The following is an 18,445-nucleotide window of genomic DNA, read 5'->3' as shown; positions in this document are numbered from 1 at the left end:
CGCACCTGAGCTCCACGTGTGAACCCGCGCGGAGGAGTCACTCACTCCTCGGCTGGAGCGGAGGCGCGAGGAGGATCTGTCTCTGATCTGCGTGCATGAGGGGGACCGTGCGTGCACCGCCCGATCTGGAACCTCCGCGTCTGCAGGCATCAGGTAAAAAAAAAATAAGAGAAATGTTACAGCTCTGTGATGGTGCAGTGGACTGCCCGGGCCGGGCACCAGACTGGGAAATGTGGTTCAATTACGTTTTTAAAACCGGCGATAGACTCATCTGACAAAAGTAGAGACGATTTTCTGTTTCAGCTTCAAATGTCTTGTAGAAATTCTTATCTCCCTGTGTCTGTGTGATTTATATGTAAACAAAACAGGACTGTAGAAACATAATATGTGATAAAAGGGCTTAATTCGTTCTCTTTTACAAAAGAAAAGTCTATACACCAAGTACTTATTTGACTAAGGACGAATATCTGCTGCTGTCTGATCTCCAAAACAGTTTCTGCCATAAAACATGTTCATGAACAGTCCTGTTCTTCAAGTGAGCAGATGACATTAACTCGGTGACACCGACAAGACTTATTTGGTTTTCAAATTAGGAGCAGTGTCACTGAGGGACCTGCATCTGAGCTGTCCTGCTGTTAAAACAACACCAACAAGGTCAATAAACAAATTCACGTATCGATCCAGGGAATTCCGAGACACTGACAGGACGGGACACACCCAAGAGTGAGAGAAAAAAGCAAGTCTTCCTACTACAAACAAACATTTTGTGTCAAGTATATACCTCTTGTTGTTATTAACTGATCTTTGTGAAGGGCTCTGTGGCTTTTTCATTGTCAGCAGTGAACGTAAGTAGGTGAGATGCGTCCTTTAGGCAGGACGTGTTCTGTTGGTTCCCTTTATCTGTGCAGCATCAGGCAGTTCAGGGCAGCTATTCATCAGAATCCTCAGCAGCTTTGTGCAAAACTGGAACACTATTTCAGCAATGTCAGTTATCACAGTGTCACACAGGACAGAGAAAAGCACACAGGAACATCCTCAATGTGAAATCAAGGACATCAGTCTAGAGTTACACTTGATTTCTAAATTCCTTGTAGGTTAAAGCTTTCCTCATAGCATACAGATGGAGGTTCTTTGCTTCTGACATTTTTAAAAAAATCAATCAAACATGTTGCATTCACAATGACTGCAACTCTTTCATGATTCTCCACCTCAAAATCAAACACTGACGGTAATCTGCAGCCAAAAGGAGGAGCATATTTATTAGGTGAAACAGCTGTTTCTACTCCTGGTTTCAAACAATTGATGACTTTATTTAATTACTGTTTGCAATCTAGGATAAATCTATGCAGTAATATTTTCCATGATTGAAAAAAAAAAAAACAAATCGTCACTTGAGAAAATGTGAATTTCTCCTGATTGATGAAATCAGGAACTGGAAGTTGTGCAGAGGAATTTTGGATGCACCCAAAATGAAACGCGCCAAAAAACAAAAACAAAAAAATTATCCGAGCAGTCGAAGTGAATCTTTCAGCAGACCTGTGATCCAGAACATACCAGACACTTGCTGACAGCTTGTTTTATTGGGGGAGATGTTTTCAAATGACACACTCCTGTGGAACGTTTAAGCAACGCTTGGCTTAAATGTCTGGATTGTTTTTAGGGGCACTGTGAGCATAAAGCCCAAAGCATTCTGCACTTAGTTTTAACACACAACAGGTGAGTAAGGAGAGTGGATTAAAGAAAATGTAATGTACTCTTTTTCTATTTAAATACTTTTTCTAGTCTTTCCTCATGGAGGAGTCAGACTGGTTGCATTGCTGTGTTGCTTTCCCCCCCATGCTGCCTGTGGTTGTGTGTCTTCAGTGGCGTCTTCTCCCCCGGTCAGACCCCTGTTAGACATTACCTTTCAGAAATATGCTATCATCACAGCCCCCCCCCCCCCCCCCATATGGAGGCTGTCACTGAATGACGCAGCCGATCAGCCTGTTGGCGTGGCTACTCTTTACAACCGCCGTTTGTCTCCAGTGCACAAAGTTTAAAGTACAACCCCTGTGCAAAGTGCATGACAAAGGTACAGTTTGTTTTATGGGACCTCCTGCAGACATGACCAGCCCGCTGCGGGACTCTTGTGTAATGTCAATTTTGATTTAGGTTTTACAGTTTGCTAAACTGTGTGTGCAATTGTGCGTGTGTGTGTATATATACATACATCCAAAGAGCGGATTACTTAGCAATAATGTCCATTTTTGGAGCCATTGTGTTAAAAATATCTTTATTGTAGTGGATCATGTTTGGGTAGGAGGGATCATTTTGCCCCACTGGGCTAGACCTGTGAAAAGCAGATGAGCCAGAGACGTGCGTGTGTGTGTGTGTGTGTGTGTGTGTGCATGTGTGCGTGTGGGAGTGTGTGTGAGCTGAGGAGCCCCGCCAGCCAGCCTGCCTGCCTGCCTGCCCGCCTGCCCGCCTGCCTGCTCCAACTGTGCTCTGCACACACTCCTCACACACCGCCCGTCTCTGCTGTGCGCTCCAGATGATGCCTTGGATTTAGCCTGCCCACATGAGTGATATGAATAAGACGCTGGACGAAATACACACTTCTGGACGCCTCGGAGAGAAAGCAGAGATTTTCCAGAGTGGCCGGGGTAATGTGAGTGGCTGCTCCAGCCCAGCCCTCATCCCGCTGCAGGATCCTTTACTGACACCAAATGCAAAGACGAGCCAGACCAAGCTCTGCAGAGGGACCAGGTAAGAATGATTCCCCTTCAGTCTTTCCACGAGTTAAACTGCTCTGACTCTCAATCAGGACGCATTCACTCCCAGCCTGCCCTGCAGAAGAATAGTGCTGTCTTTGTGTTGCAGGATTGAGACACAGCGGTCTGTTTGAAAGTTGTAATGTTGCTCGCCACAGCTGTGAATGGGCTTCAATGTAAATCCTTCCAGCTTTGCATTCGCCGAATCAGAATCAAATAAAGCACCTGCTATTGTCTGAAGGGTAAATGTTAACTCAGTGTTTGCTGTGTTAACTGAACGGGAAAGGAATTGCCATTTACTCTGCTACTGGTTTGCTTCAGTTGGCCTGAAACACCCTTGAATTCATTGGAAGTTTTAACTATCTTGGAAGCCGCATAATATTTGGTGACGTAAATAATGCAGAGTTTGTTATAAACAAGAAGTCTTTAAGTTAAGTTTTTAAGCTTGTTGGTGATTTTCAGTTGTGATATAGCACGCCCCCCTCCTTCACTTTCTCTCACTGGTCCAGGGTGGCTTACATGTGTATTATCTGCTGTAGCTCCTTATCAAAAGTCTGTTGGTGATTGGGCGTGCCGTCTCGTAGCTGAGAACGGGAAGGATTTGCTCGAAGACCAAGACGGGCATTTCTTGTCGCTTTATCACCTGCTCTATTTACACTGAAACGCAGCCAGCGGAGGAATCATTACAATCTCGCTGCCTGGGCTGACTTCAGCAGGCGGGATAGTCGCACAAGAAGGCTATTGTTTGCATAAATCCACTTACAATCCACTTCCCTTGTATTCATTACAATCCAGGCTAAATGCTTGATCTGCCGATTTTCTGAAGCGGTTTGTCCCAGTAACGGCTCTGCGTCTTCCAAATACCAGTGATCCCTTCAGTGTTTTCACTTGTTGTGTGACTGAGGCCTCTGTGTGATATTAAAAAAAAGACCTGCCCTCCTTCTCCCAGGCCGTCACAGCAGTAAAGTTTCTGTTTTTCATTGTGTCTGTATCGCTATCCTCCCCACCCAGGAGCAACAGAGAGGGGCAGGAAGCGTTCTCCTCCCTCGTTCCGAACCCCTTCCCCGAGCTCCTGCACTCGACCCTCTCCCCCTTCGTCTCCGAGTGTTTATTACCGTGGACCAAAAGTAGTGCAACTCAGGTGAGTGTCCCATTTGCAGTGCAAACACAAAATAAAAGTCTGTGCTGTAACCTTTTCCATATGCTACCCCGGGCTGCAGCGTCACCGGAGCAAACGGCAGAAAACAGCTGCGGGACGTTTGTGGAGCTTAAAACGAATGCATGAGTTGCATAATGTTTGGCTTGTAATTTGTCTGAGACTTGGGGACGTATGGACGGTTGAACCGGTTATATGAGTATGGAAATTACAGTAGCTGCAGTGAGTAGATAAAATGCTGCGTCGGCACGTTCAGCCCACACCGTGCAATCACTTTTAGGATTTAGAAATGCACATACTGGCCACCGATCCGCATGAAAATGGACAACACATGTAAAGTGTCACGCTATCTGGAAGTTTCTTTAAAAAAAAAAAAAAAAAAGTGATAGCTTCACAGTTTACACAAGAAATACCTGGGCTAGAACTCCACAGCGCTGCTGTTTGCTTAAGCACAGGGTGTGTGATTATCATGACCTGAATGTCTCTATAGAATAGTGTTGCTGTAAAACTACACAAGAAGCCCAAATCCTTCCTGATTGAAGGAAACAATGGTGATTTTGTTGTCAAAATCGCAAATGTGACTTGAAACCTTCTTGCAAATCAGTAAAATGAGCAAGAAAAAAATGTAAAAGAAAACACTGTCATATGGTTATCTACTTAAATCTGTCTAGGTTTTCTCTTATAACTCATTGTGGAGTTGGAAAAGTGATTAAAAGACAGTATTATACAGTATCCCGAGCTCCACAGCTCCACAGTCAGAACCACTTCCAGGAGTGAAGACACACTTTGTATTTGCATAGTTGCCACTCTATTGATGTACAACATCTCTATTGATGCCTCAGCAGTGACAGCTGTTAAAAAAAAATCTAAATTTGCTGCAAAATTAAAAGAAAACACTTAGTTGTGAGGATTGTTTTTGTGGTTCAATGATTTAAAGGTTTACATTTATAATCCTATCGCTTCTGCAAGCTATTAACTCCATGGTTTATGGCTATAACTCAGTCTGTGATATCCGATAGATATAATACCAGGAATCCAAAACACAGAGATGCTAATTTTCTATATCAACAAAAAAAAATTAGAATAACACTTTTTTTAATATATTTTGTGTTTGAACTCTGCCAAATTTGAGAAAGGAGCTCATTCATTATGTTGGAAAGCCAACAATTATGGTTCCATTTCAGATGTGCGTTGGTCTCCAAACTGACTTTGTCCAAACATTTTCCAGGGAAGGTAAATTAGTCTGGTTTGCCAACCGCTGGATATATTTCCTGTGTGAGGTTCTCTGTGCTGTGAACTGGAGCTGATTTCAGGTTCTGTAGTATCGTCATGACGTGTGCGTTTGAATGACAGCGTGTTTTGAATTTTAAAGCTTCTTTGCTCCTCGGTTGTACATGTGTGACTAACATAATGCAGTAATCAATTCCTCTGCATGCACCGGGGCGACACTGCTTGATTATACGTCTGTCAAGTGTCTCCTCTTGATATACAAACTCTCAAAAGGGCCCTTCTGTTCGATTCCCTCCTGACTCGGTTGAAGCTTTCGCATCAGAAAATTACAGAGCGATTGCCAATTCTCCGGCGCTCTGGAGTCAGGTCAGGGATTTACAGGGATTGGGCATTGTCTTTGATAAGTTCTGGGAATAATCTCCCAAGTTTCCCTGTGAAGGAGCGAAGTGGCTCGGAGCCGGCCTCACCCTGAAACAATGTGGCGATCCGTATTTATCTTACTAATGAGGCCTGCGGCGGCACCTCGTGTGCCTGACAGCCTCTCACTTAGTCCTTTCAGCCGCGTTCCCGGGAAGACGAAGGCGGCATGTCGGTCCGAACAGCTGTTTCGGTGTCGTCGCGCCGGGTTACGACCTCCTCTCAGAGGCGCTCCAGAAAGCGATGACATCATTGTGCCCAACGCGGCGCGCTCGGCCCCTCAGCCAGCATTCGATCCGTCCTGCGAGGGAAAACTGTCCCCCGAGCTTCCCAGTGCTTCGTTTTGAGCAGTATTTTTCTCATCACTCGCAGTTATCTCCAGATCATGATACTGTGACTTAGAAATCTTTAGCATGCGGCGTCTGAACTCAGTACACAAACAGGTTTAAAACACCTTAAAATAGAAGCCTGCTCGGGTTTAAACATTAGTTTGAGTTAATGTTGAAAGGAAATCCTTCACCTCGTGGAGGGGAGGAGGGGGTGGAGTACGTCTCCACTTAATATGGCGAGGCAGCAGTGGCTGCTGGGTGAAGCTGGCCACCACAAAGTGCATCTTATTGTCGATCCTCCACTCCTGCACTCGACTCCCAGAGGCGGAGTGTTAGCTGCTGATTTCCAGCTCCAGCCTGTGGAAAAAAAAACAAAACAGTGACATGTTTTTACAGGACTGACTGCTGAGAGGGCAGGAAGTAGAGATGGTTGTGTTTCTCTAGATCCACCTGACGCTCTCATGCACTGCAGGATTTCTCTCCTCCCCTCGCTGTTGCAGTCTACCTGTTGTGCGCTGGCGACGCTCCTTAGAAATCTAAATTCAGCCAAACACACGTGTTCACTGATGTCTTGCATGACCGACCGTGTCGCTGCTCGGCCAGATACCGGCTCGCATCGCTCACGCTATCTGTGAGTTGCGCTGCCCAGAGGTACGTCGACCAGCAGAGTCGTACCGCCACACCTCTGGTTGCTGTCTCGCCCTGACAGAGCCTGCCAAAAGGGGGTCTTGATTAAATCAGCTCCGGTCAAGGACAGCGTCTGGGGCTGGCTTTGTTATGGGAGTCGCGGAGACTGCGTTATCACTCCGGCTCCATTAATTCGTATTCATTTTAGCCGTGTGATAACTGGCAGTGTCTGCTTGTCTGTGCTCTCACAAGTCGCTGCGCCGAGTTTCCAGATAAACACGGAGCTTGTTGTGGGAGGTTCCTCTCTTCCTGCTGGTTCACATGGGTTGAATGGGAGCGCAGCGACATGAGCCAAACCTCAGAGCCGGCGCTGCCGAGGCCCGTGTGGGATCATGTTCACGTTACACCAAATCAAATATCGAATGTTTTGATGGTAGCAAATTTTATTTTTAACTGAGAGGTCTTTCAGTGGAGATATGTGGCAACCGTGCCTCTAACTGAAGGAGCAAACAAAAAATAAAGTATTCTCAGACCTTGATGTATGCAGCGTCTTCAGATGAACCACTCCTTCTTGCTGTGTTTTCCTCCTGTAGTCCAAAAACATGCATTTAATACTAATTGGTGATTTTATAATTGCTGTTGTCTGGGATTCTGTGTCCTCCGAGATCCTGGATCGATGACCTTAAGGTGAAAAAAGCAGCACAAAAGATAAAAGGTTGACTTGTTTATGACCACATCTTGCTGTTTCAAGCCCTTCTGCAGATGTTTATTTGTGAAATGGCTTATTGTTTCTTCCAATATAGTGTATTGTAAATATTAGAAACAATGTTGAGATTGACGAGAGGGAAACAAGTCACTCGCATTATTGACTTTTTTGCACTGGTTCACACATAAAGGTAAAAGACCGTTTTGATTTTGAGCTACAGTCATGGCTGAGTTGTGTATTATAGCTATAGGGGTGGAAAATATACAAACCTATACAATTTATACTTTGACTTCAGTTTTATTATACAAATACTATTATAGAATTTGATTAAAAACTAAGAACATTTGGACCCATATAGCAGGATATTCATGTGGAGAACACAGAAAAAGAACAAAAGAAGAAGTGAAATATTGATGAAAATAAAAAAATTTTTATGTGCACATTTAAAGTGTTTCACAAACCTTCTCATAGAAAAAGAAAAATGACCATAAAGGTTCCTAATAACAATCCATGGCTGCAAGGGAAATTTACATCAACTTCAACATTTCAGGGTAAAAAACTAAGTTCAAAGAAACAAGACCGAAGTTCCAAAATGCTTCAAAATGGGCTTCATCATTATCTAGAAGTATTTTATTTTTGTTAATTTCCCAGCAGGCTTCTTTCATCCACTCACACATTTCCTTTGGGGATCAGAGATTCATTCTTATAAAGACTTATTTGTGTGGCACCAACTGGGAGAAAAATAAAGTGTTCAAAATGCATTAATGCAGCTGGAACAAAAGTTTGAACTCCCCCTGATGCGAGCTTCAGGGAGTTTTGTGCTTAATCATAATATTCATAATAACCAACCCCCTGCTAAAATAATGCCGTTTTAAAACAAGATGTAAAATGTTGCAGTGAGGAGTATTGGGCTGTGGAAAGTTATTTGTTGCTTCTCAGTCGTATCCTCGTCTCATAGAGGATCGCATTCAGACAAATACAGGCTAAAAATAGCTGGGTAGTGTCTGGCTACGGAACGTATGAAAACAAGTTATCAGCTCCTTTTCGTTGTTTTCACATTGTCACTGTGCAGAATTAGACTGTTCTCCGGCCTTGTACTGTAAATTTTTACCTCTGTTCAGCATGAGAAACACTTTTTCTTTTTCTTTTTTTTCCGCTCCATTTTGTTTATTGGAGCTCCCTTTCTAAAAGGAGAGAAAAGGAAAAAGCTGTAACATTCTCAAGGACAAAGGAGGAGTTTGTGTTGTGGGGAGGCAACACCACTGGGTTTCTCACACTCGCAGCCCGGAGGATCTGACTGTAATGGGTTTTTCATAGCATCCAGTAGGACTGCCGTGACAAAAGCCCTCCTCTGCATCTGATGCCGTTATTTAACTGCAAATGTTCATGGTTGTTGTCGCTGCCACGGCCGTAATTCCAGCGTCGTCCACTTTCAGTTAGTGTGCATGGATGGTGTTCTTGAAGTTAGTGGTGCGTCGGAAGCAGAAGCATGAGTTTCCATGCCAGAAGAGTCACCTTGCCTGCCATCACGCCTCTCTGTCTGCAGAAGCGGGTAGGAATCTCACACAGGCTTCCTCTTCACTGTCTCCACCTCACAGCTGTTTCCCTTTTCTCTTTAATAATGAAACGTTGTCTCGTGGTTCTGCTCAGCTTCCTGTTTGTATGTTTGGGGTCCGGAACCTTTAAAATACTAAATATTGTTGTTAGTACTTTTTTAACTTTAACTTTATGTAATGCACAGAAACCCTCAAACTGAAAACTTCAGACTTTCAAAGATTCTTGTCTCTTTTCTGTAGTGCTGTTTTTTCCAAATTAGTTAAACATCCCTGATTATTCCCTTTAAAGAAAAACACTCATCCTACATAAATACATATCAATAATCTGACTTATAATCTAATTTATGTGATTAGATTATGTCTTTTCATGCTTCCTTCCTTACTGTATTTGCAATATTGTATCATCAAAGCTTAAATTTTATTAAAAAGAATTCCTGAATGAAGCAGAAATTCGTTTGATTCATCTTATACGGTCCCCCACACAGTAGCCTCAGTGTGAGTTTTTACTATGTAGCCGCTGAAGTTAAATCATTCTTATCACTGCTGTCTGATAACGCTTGTCTCTGGTTGCAATCCATCTCCTCATTGTTGCACACTCAATGCGCTCCTCTGCAGCCTGCAACCCAAACGACCCAAATATGTTTGAAAATGTTCAGGACCAGTTATGAAGCCAGAAGGCATCACCGCTGCAGCTTTCCCTCCGGTTGCCTCGGCAGTTCTCGGCCTTATTGGAAAATCGGGAGTGTTATGAATCAAAACGGTTATTTTCTGCAGTGTTTTTTTTTTTTTTTTTTTTTTTTTTGCAGAGAGAATCTCCGCGGTTTCCTCAGATAGAGCAGGCTGGAGGCCAACGCTCCACCGCCGCTCGGTGACACAGCTGCAGCTGTGGGAGTGCACTTCAAGGTTCATCCAGAAGAAGCTAATTGGCAAAATGGCCCTCACTGTCCTGTCCTTGAGATAAGAAGGTCTAATAGAGAAGTTTATATTCAATGCGACTATATTTAGGACTGCATGCTCACTATCTGGGTTTACTCTTGTCCAGACGCTTTTTTTTTTTGTTTTTTTTGTAGTTTTTTTTTAATTATTACTATTATTTATTGGAGGCCTCTGCAGCACAGCACATTACGTTCTGATGCTGTGAACCCGACACCACCCAGCAATCAACTGTCTGTTAGGGAGTGTTCTTTGTGTGGCTTATATTTGGATCTTCCTGATAATCTGCTGTATTATTATGGCTGAGTTCACTGTAGTGTGTGTGTGTGTGTGTGTGTCTGTGTGTTTCTATATATATATATTTGTGTGAGGTTTTTCTCTAGGTTCTTGTGTTTCATGCCACACTCCAGAAATGTGCGGCTTGAGGTTTCTTGGTGTTTGGGTCACTCGCCTGTGGATGTGACTGTGTGAGATTGGCTGTCGCTGTGTGTTTGGCCTGTGATGGACTGGCGAGCTGCCCGGGGTCGTCCTCTGCCGTCCCCCATGGACAGCCTGGACCGGCTCCAGCGCTCCACGACGCTAAATCGCTTGGAGTGATCAGAAGATGGACGGACAGATGGGAACAATTTATTTTTTTATTTAATTCAATTCGATTTTTATTAGAATTAGCATTAGTATTAATTTTTTTTTTTACCTTTGGCTACACAGAGTGGGATTTAGATTTACAGGGTCTGAGCAGGTCATGAATGAATGAATGAATGAATTACTGCAATTTCTTTGAGTTTTGCACGCTGCAACATGAACGCTGGTTATCAGAGTGAGGAGGATCAGAGACAAAAGTACAGCGTGTGTACATTTGATTGAGGCAGATGAATGAACCCTGTGTGGGCCGATAAAGGCCCTTTGTGGCTCCGGCTGCAGGCTGCTCCACCTGGCCGTTCATTAGAAACTCCTCACCAATGATTAACAGCCACGTCTCAACGTGTGCAGTCAGCTGGCATGAAAAATAATTCTAAAATACACCAGTGATTAGTTTTGTAGGGGTCAGTATGCTTGATGCATTCAATAAAATATTAGATATCGCAGGATACTGTTTTGAGTGCATGATTTCATAACTGGAACAATCATAAATATGAAAAAAATGTATGATTGAAATGTTGATTATTAGTTATCTTTACTTCTGCTAACACAATGGGAAACCTCAGTCCTGTAAAATATGGACGTTAAAACACATGGATGTTTATTTCTATGTTTTCATTGCATTTGTCCTGACACGTACATCAGGAAATGTTTCATTTATTCCTCGTGGAAACAAGTCAGGAAAGCTACATGTCAGAATTTGAATTAGGAGGATTTATTTGTTGGTTTAGTTGTGACTGTGCTCTGGAGGTAGAGCCCTGTGGTGCAGTGATTTGTTCTCTTGCTGCACAGCTTCAATCTGTTGCCATTGAATTTAGTTTTCCTTTAAAGATTTTTCTACGTGTAGTCACAGAAATGACCACAGAAGAGTCGGCTTTGGAATTCAGACATGTAAAAAGCTACAGTTTATGTTATTGAAGAGGTTTTTTTTTTAATTTCATGGTTCTGATAACTTTCGGCTTGCAGTGAAAAATTATTATTTGGAAAAACTTTACTTCTATACATCAGAACAGTCATTCTTTTGTTTCCTTTCCCCAATATCACAATGTGAAGTATCCGTGCCGTCCTGATGCCTCCTGACAGACCCTGCCCTGCTCCGGGTGAAATGTGATCCCCAAATTATTTGATTTGGCCAATTCCCAGGAAGCCACATCCTGCTGAGGCACTCTCTAGCTGCAGCGCAGTAAATACAGCTATTATTTTTTCGTAATTTATGATTGTTTATTCAAAATAAGAACAAATTTAGTCTCTGCTTTTGAATCCTTAAATGAAAACATCGTCAACCTGCATCGTTTGGATTGCAGCAGCGTCTGCATGAAGCCCTGGATGGTAATCAGTTTAAAGCAGGACCCTGCGTCTGTCGGACATCTGCCAGAGGGGAAGGTTCGCCTTGCGGAGTGATAATGCTCTACGCTAAGTGGTGAAGTCACCGTCGGAGGCGCTCATTCGCTGACGACTCCTCCAGGGCTCAAACCTCAGAAACTCCTGAAGAGCTCCGACCTCCTTCCACACACACGCGCACACACACACACACGGCCATAATCAGTCTGTATAGTGTGGGGAGGAAAGCAGGTGATTTGGCATCAGTGATCAGATATGTTGGGTTAGGACAGCAGGATTCTCTCATTACCTCATCCTGGTTCATGGCGGCACAGAGGAAGATACAAACTCACTGTCTCTCCCTTACTGTGTTCTCTGAGGTGTTTTATATATCATGTTGCCATTATAGAAACAGAGATCACATTGTCTCAGGCCAAAAATCCTCCTGTGCTTGTTTTCTCTTAAAGCTGTGTTTGCATGAATCAAGTATAAACTATTTCACTGTTTCTCTTTTAGGTGATTAAAGTTTATAATGAAGATAACACCAGCAAAGCTGTGGAGGTCCCCCCCGACGTCACTGCTCGGGACATTTGCCAGCTGTTCGTTCTGAAGAACCACTGCATTGACGACCACAGCTGGACTCTCTTCGAACACCTCTCCCATGTGGGAATCGGTAAGATTTAGACACTTTATGAAGTGTGACAGTGTCGTCGTCAACATCATAACCCTACATTTGCCTCTTACTCCTGGCTCTTTATACACACATCACAGTCCAAGTTTACATCTTATTATAAAGGGAACTGGTTTCTCCTAAAATCACTGTATTCCCTGAAAACTGAATTTTACAAAATGTTTTTGACACTGATAATTCATAAAAATAGTCAACACATCTTTTTCACCAGCTGTGTGCTTCGGATGGGCAGTGTAGCCTGAGGTGCATCTTTGTTCCAGTTTTCATCAGCTTTTTTATTTCTGCTCTGCATCAATGAAGTTCTTGTATTTCTCTGACTTTTGTTCGGCTTTGGCAAAGATTTAATTCTTGCATTTTTTGCTACGCCGCTCATATAACTCTCTCTTGATATTAAACTGCTGCCGGGGAAGCTTTTTGCAGAGATGATTGGTTTTAGGGGCGTTTGACCCGATGTCCCTTGCTGATGTCTCTGCTTCCCGCTGACGGCCGACCCGCCGTGTCGCCCCTCTGCTCTCATTAGAACGAACCATCGAAGACCATGAGTCCGTCATGGAGGTGCTGTCAGGCTGGGCGATGGACACGGACAGCCGGCTGTATTTCAGGAAGAATTACGCCAAATATGAGTTCTTCAGGAAACCACTGGTGAGAATTTGGTGAAATCCTGAAATCCATAGATAGATTTTTTTTGTTGTTGTTGAAACTACATCACAGAGGTATCTGTTCTATTTGTAGGACTTTTTTCCAGATCACATGCTGTCCATATCCACTGAAACCAACGGCTCGGCGGATCACTCTGAACTCATTCAGGTATTTACCGTTCACCCTCTCTGCCTGTGCCCAAATCATTTATATCACCATTATAAAAGTAATATTTCTCTGTCCAACACAGACTTTTCTCAAATCCAGCACTTGTCCGGAGATTCACGGATACCTCCACGCCAAAGAGCAAAGCAGGAAGTCTTGGAAGAAGTTTTATTTTATCTTAAGGCGGTCAGGACTTTATTTCTCCAATAAGGGGACTTCCAAGGTGAGAATGAAAAACACACTCATCTCTGTTCTTAAAGCATTTTTGGAATTTGAATTTAGCTCAAAAAGTATTATTTGTACGATAATTGTTGCATTGCTCGTTTTGTCTGAAGTGGTTTTCCTTATATGAGCCGTCAGAAACAGTCCTCCTACGGGAAGCTTCCGCCGGGCCTTCAGCCGCACCGGCATCGCCATATTTTAACTGCTTTCATTCCCGACAACAAAAGGCCTCCTGTTGTTTGAGTGCAGGTAGATTTGGTGCGACGCCCACTTTTAGTGTCGTACATTTACCACTCCTTTGATTTCCGTCACACACGTCGCCCGTCGGTCTTCACAGACGCCGGCGTTACTTCATATGAAGAAGTGGAAACAGCGCGTCACATGAAAGCAGAACAAAGGGAGTCTTTGAGTTCTTTTTTTTTTTTTTTTTTTTCCCCCTCCCTTTGGAAATCTATCTTGGCTACAATGTCGCTATTGATACAGTCTGAGTGCAACTCCCATCGATATTTGTGAATTTATCCTTATCTCTTTCATCACATTTGCGGGCCGGCTCCACCCGCAGTGGCTGATAACGTGGTGCTTTTAGACGACTGCAGTGTTTGGATTCCAGTCTGCCTCCCTCCGCCTGTATTTAAGTGATCTATCACATATGTGATAGATTTTTTTTGCACCAGTCGTAAGGATTCGGCCTTCTGCTCTGTTGTTTGTTGTTTCATGCCTCACCCTGTAACTCCCTGTGTATATTGCACTTGTGTTCTAGCGTGACCTCTCTGTGCTCCGTAGGAACCGAGGCACCTCCAGTTCTTTGCAGACTTCAGTGACAGTGATGTCTACACCGTGTTGTCGGCCAAAAAGCTCCATGGAGCGCCGACGGAGTTTGCCTTCTGTGTCAAGGTGCCGTCCTTTCCTTGTAACTACTTTAAGAGCGATTGTTGCCATAAAGAAGAGAGAAAAAAATAATGCTGGAACTGTACCTAAAAGGAGCAGAAGTAAAAGTAGCGATTCCCATAATGCTGAACTGCTTTGTTTTCTCGGTAACTTCTCGCCCCAGTCCACGAAGTGCAGCGCGGCGCGGGACTTGAAGCTTCTGTGCGCAGACGACGAGCAGACGAGGACCTGCTGGATCACGGCCATGCGCCTGTTAAAGGTTGGCCTGCTGATGAATAACTCTGGCTGATATCTGAGTGAAGGGATGCTGAGTCAGTGCTGGAATCAGATTTAGCTTTGGGAGGAGGTCAGGGGAAACTATCGAGTGATGATGGGGATTAGCGCCGCAGCTCCTGATGGAAGCAGCATGTGTTCATTGTCTGGGTATCTGCTGGATGCACTTAAGAGCATGCGGACCCTCCGGCCGCTCCACAAATAACACAACACACTCGGCCGTATGTTCCCGCAGATCAGAACTTAAACATGTAAATATGTGAAACGAAACTTAAACCGCTGACCTTTTTATGTTTCAGTTTGGGATGCAGCTGTACCAGAACTTCATTCAGCCACACCAGAAGCAAAAGACTTCTCCAATGGTAAAAACTGAACTCGTGCTGTCCTCCTGTGTGGTGATTTCAGAGGTTTGAAACTTTTCTTTCAAGGTGCAACTTCAAAACTGAAGCAGTTTTTAATCTACAGCTAAAAGCATAATTTTCAAACATTCACATAAATTAAGTTTTACTTTGAAAATAAGCTGTAAACTAACCCCTAATTGTATAATTTCTTTAAAATAATATTGTTGTGTTTTCATATAAAGACCCTGTGTTTTACTGTAGGATTCCTTTTCCCGGAATAGCCTCAGACCACACTAAGGTTATTTTTGTGGAAGCAAATGCAATCTATTTATGGGTCGTGGACGCGTTTGTGAACTCCTCGCTTTCTAAAAATACTCCCCGATCAGCTGCTCGCAGATTTAACGGCTCATCACCTCTCTGCCGCTGTCGGCGGGTCATATGTGAGCAGCATCCTTGCCAAGAGGATTAGGAAGACGGGACGGGGGACATGAATCTGCTGAATGCAGGGTCAGGTTACTGAATCTTGTGTGGCCAACATGACGGATGAAACATGCTGTCATGAAGACGCTTCAGAAGCACGTCACGCCGAATCGTGAAATAAGCCAAATGTAATGTTTTTTTTTTAACATCTTTACGTTACTGGAAGTGAGATTGACTTTATTTTTTGTGCTTTTTTTTTTTAACAGTAAGCACACTAAGGGTTAAAGAAGTGAATGTGGGCATTTAAAAGCTGCTTGGTAATCCTGATGAGAAGCGTTTTCTTGAGTGTTGGTACAGTTATTTAGAGCCACTCACTATATGACAGCTTAATGGACTAAAATGTGCCCATGTGTCACTCTTTTCAAAGCCACTTTAATCCCTTTTAAATGGACTCTTCTGTCCAGAATGGTCTAAAAGATGAGGATGAAGTCGCGTCGCACCGACACTAGATGGCAATACAATACTACATGCAGCACAAGTCAGTCTGCCTCCTCTTCACGGTGCACAAAGGAGAGTGACCCAAACACAAGAGCAGTTTGGCAGAATCCGTTTAAAATCTTAAAAATAGTACGGTGTCCAGAGTAACCATGCATTTTAACTGTTCCACCTCAGAGGAGCATCTCCGAGAACTCGCTGGTGGCCATGGACTTCTCTGGCCAGAAGAGTCGAGTGATTGAGAATCCATGCGAGGCGCTGTCCGTGGCTGTAGAGGAAGGCCTGTCGTGGAGGGTGAGTCGGACAAAGCACTTCATGAATGAACTTCATAAAAAAAAAAGAGAAAAGCATTCTGACATGACCATGTTTTAACATAATTTCTTCTAAAATTGTGTCTTCGTCTGCAGAGGAAAAGCTGCCACCGTCTGAGCGGTCATGGGAGTCCCTCCTCTGCACAGAGCTCCGTGCCCAACATCGGTTGGTGAAATGTTCCTTTATTTGTTTGCTTTAAGGACACAACCGAAATGAAGAAGGGGAGGGGAAAAAAAAAAAAAAAAAGTAAAGCTGTCATTTCTGTGCTTCAGCGATCCACCTGACGCAGCCGTGGTTCCACGGTAAACTGGCTCGGGAGGAGGCTCAGCGGCTCATCACTCAGCAGGGCCTGATTGACGGGTGAGAACAACCGCTTCCTGTCTTCTGCCTGGAGTCATTTGAAACATTTAACATTATCATTTTAGAAGGATAGTGTTTAAACTGCGTGATCATGTTTGCAATTTCATCCCATCATCAGTTTGTTGTCTTCCCATAAAAATCCGTCATGGGATATTATTTTCTCTTGCATAAAGAGCGAATCAAGGCCTTTCACAGTGTTAATCAATACAAATAAAGCCATGTGCATGTTGTGCCTCAGAGCTACAGCGGACTTTCCTTGTTGTTGCAGAGTGTTTCTGCTGAGGGACAGCCAAAGCAACCCAAAGACATTTGTATTGTCACTGTGCCACACGCAGAAAATCAAACACTTCCAGATCTTACCAGTGAGTACAATTCACTATTTCACGATGCAGTAATAGATTTTTATTCGTTTAATGAACAAGGCATGCCATCAAAGACATCTTGTGTTTTTCATCCTGGTCCTGAGCTGTGTATTTTCACAGTGCTGCACTAAACCACCAATGTTTTATCACATGTATGAAATTTGTATGAAATTGCAGGTGGACGACGAAGGGGACTTGTTCTACAGCCTGGACGACGGCCTCACGCGATTCACCGACCTGATCCAGCTGGTGGAGTTCTACCAGCTGAACCGCGGGGTGCTCCCCTGCAAGCTCAAGCACCACTGCGCCCAGATCGCCCTGTGAGCGAGCCAGGGACCCACCAGAGGTCCCCCAGGACCACGAGCTCCTTTGTTCTCCTGGACAAACACTCCCTGTCCCCTCGTGCCTTGAAGAGGAAAGCTATCCAGACTGTTGCTTTCATGATGCGACACGCGGCCCTAGCCTTACCTTTCTTCTGAAGAAAAACTGAGGATTTTTTTTTTTTTTTTTTCCAAATAGACTTCGTGTTAATGGCCACTGGTGCTGAAGATCACATGCAGCGTAATGTTTTCACCCCCAGTGAAGTGTCTTTATGTAGCAGACATGAGCTGTTTTTTACCATTTGTCTGTTTATGTCTCTTTGTAATCTTTGCAATTCTTACACCAGGACACAAACGAGAGGAAGTCGTGGTACACACAGGAGTTTGAGTTTTCAGTGAAAACATGAACTGCTGTATCTATAGTGTGATTACATTTCCCTGCTTGCGATCGTGTCTCCCTGCCACTTCTGTGCAGCCGTATCATGCTTGAAACACCTTCTCACTGTTAAAAGGAAAAAAAAAAAAAAAAACAATCTTAGCTATCTTACTCTTTTATGTAAACGCATTTTTATCCAGGTATTTTTTTAATTTGTGGAAAAATGATTCTGTTTTCTAACGGGGAGATTTTGAAAAGCATCTCAGGAAGTGTCACTGTGCGTGCCCAGCAACTGGACTGAAGACGAGGCTCACGGCCGCTCTGATCTCTGCACTGCGCATTTATTTTTTTCATTGTCTTTGATTTAATCAAATGTTTGTACTCATGGAATCAGTTGTGCCGCTTGCTAAAGAAAGACGTCAATTAAATATAATTTATCAGTTTCACTTGCAATTCACCCGGAAGGGAATCAAAGCTGTTGTCCAAAGATTAATGTTGCCCACAGTCCAATCTTCTTCTTCTTTCTTTGTAATTAGGTTATTTCATTTCCAAGGACTCTCATGCACCTCGATAGGTCAAAGTTTGAAGCTGTTCTATTGTCAGATATTTCTCAGTTTTTCATGTCATTGCTACTGCTGTTTTTCACGTTTCTTTATCAACCAGCCAACAAAACATCCAATTTTCTTCCCTCATGATTGTTTATCACTTTTTTTTTCTTTTCATTTGAACATCACGTTAATGAATTTTATGTTTCCTTACAATAATGTCTGTACTCTATGATCTTATATTTTTTATTGCCACACGTTTGGAAAGGCTGTAATGTAAAATGTGTCACTGTAGGTTGTAGCCGTGCCTCCATTACACTGAACTCTGAAGCCATAAGAGCATTCTGCTGCCGTTTTGTGGTCGTCCAGCTGA

General features: G+C 43.5%; 1 protein-coding gene across 2 annotated transcripts; it reads left to right on the top strand.

The window, feature by feature from the left end:
• Nucleotides 1-27: 27 nt before the first annotated feature.
• Nucleotides 28-17,720, top strand: LOC115403771 (growth factor receptor-bound protein 14-like). 2 transcript variants are annotated; one of them, XM_030112771.1, is made up of 15 exons: nt 28-153; nt 2,531-2,745; nt 3,762-3,891; nt 12,180-12,336; nt 12,875-12,996; nt 13,087-13,161; nt 13,244-13,381; nt 14,164-14,274; nt 14,432-14,527; nt 14,841-14,903; nt 15,975-16,091; nt 16,205-16,274; nt 16,382-16,469; nt 16,738-16,831; nt 17,009-17,720. In XM_030112771.1, exons 2-15 carry the CDS (start codon nt 2,558-2,560, stop codon nt 17,153-17,155), a joined length of 1,596 nt encoding a protein of 531 aa, XP_029968631.1. In that variant the 5' UTR covers nt 28-153; nt 2,531-2,557; the 3' UTR covers nt 17,156-17,720. The 2 variants fall into 2 exon arrangements, with proteins under 2 accessions (XP_029968631.1, XP_029968632.1); XM_030112772.1 differs by lacking the exons at nt 28-153; nt 2,531-2,745 and adding an exon at nt 8,652-8,767 and having other exon boundaries at nt 3,760-3,891.
• Nucleotides 17,721-18,445: the final 725 nt, after the last annotated feature.

Source organism: Salarias fasciatus, chromosome 16 (genome assembly GCF_902148845.1).
Source record: "Salarias fasciatus chromosome 16, fSalaFa1.1, whole genome shotgun sequence".
In the NCBI taxonomy this organism is placed as follows: domain Eukaryota; kingdom Metazoa; phylum Chordata; class Actinopteri; order Blenniiformes; family Blenniidae; genus Salarias; species Salarias fasciatus.
Note: the sequence above shows the minus strand (reverse complement) of the source record. Positions and strands in the feature narration are given on the sequence as shown.

Coding starts and splice junctions, on each gene's coding strand:
- LOC115403771 (XM_030112771.1), top strand. CDS start 2,558: ATGAGTGATATGAATAAGACGCTGGACGAAATACACACTTCTGGACGC. Junction 16,092..16,204: donor AGGAAGGCCTGTCGTGGAGG/GTGAGTCGGACA, acceptor CTTCGTCTGCAG/AGGAAAAGCTGCCACCGTCT. Junction 16,470..16,737: donor CAGCAGGGCCTGATTGACGG/GTGAGAACAACC, acceptor TTGTTGTTGCAG/AGTGTTTCTGCTGAGGGACA.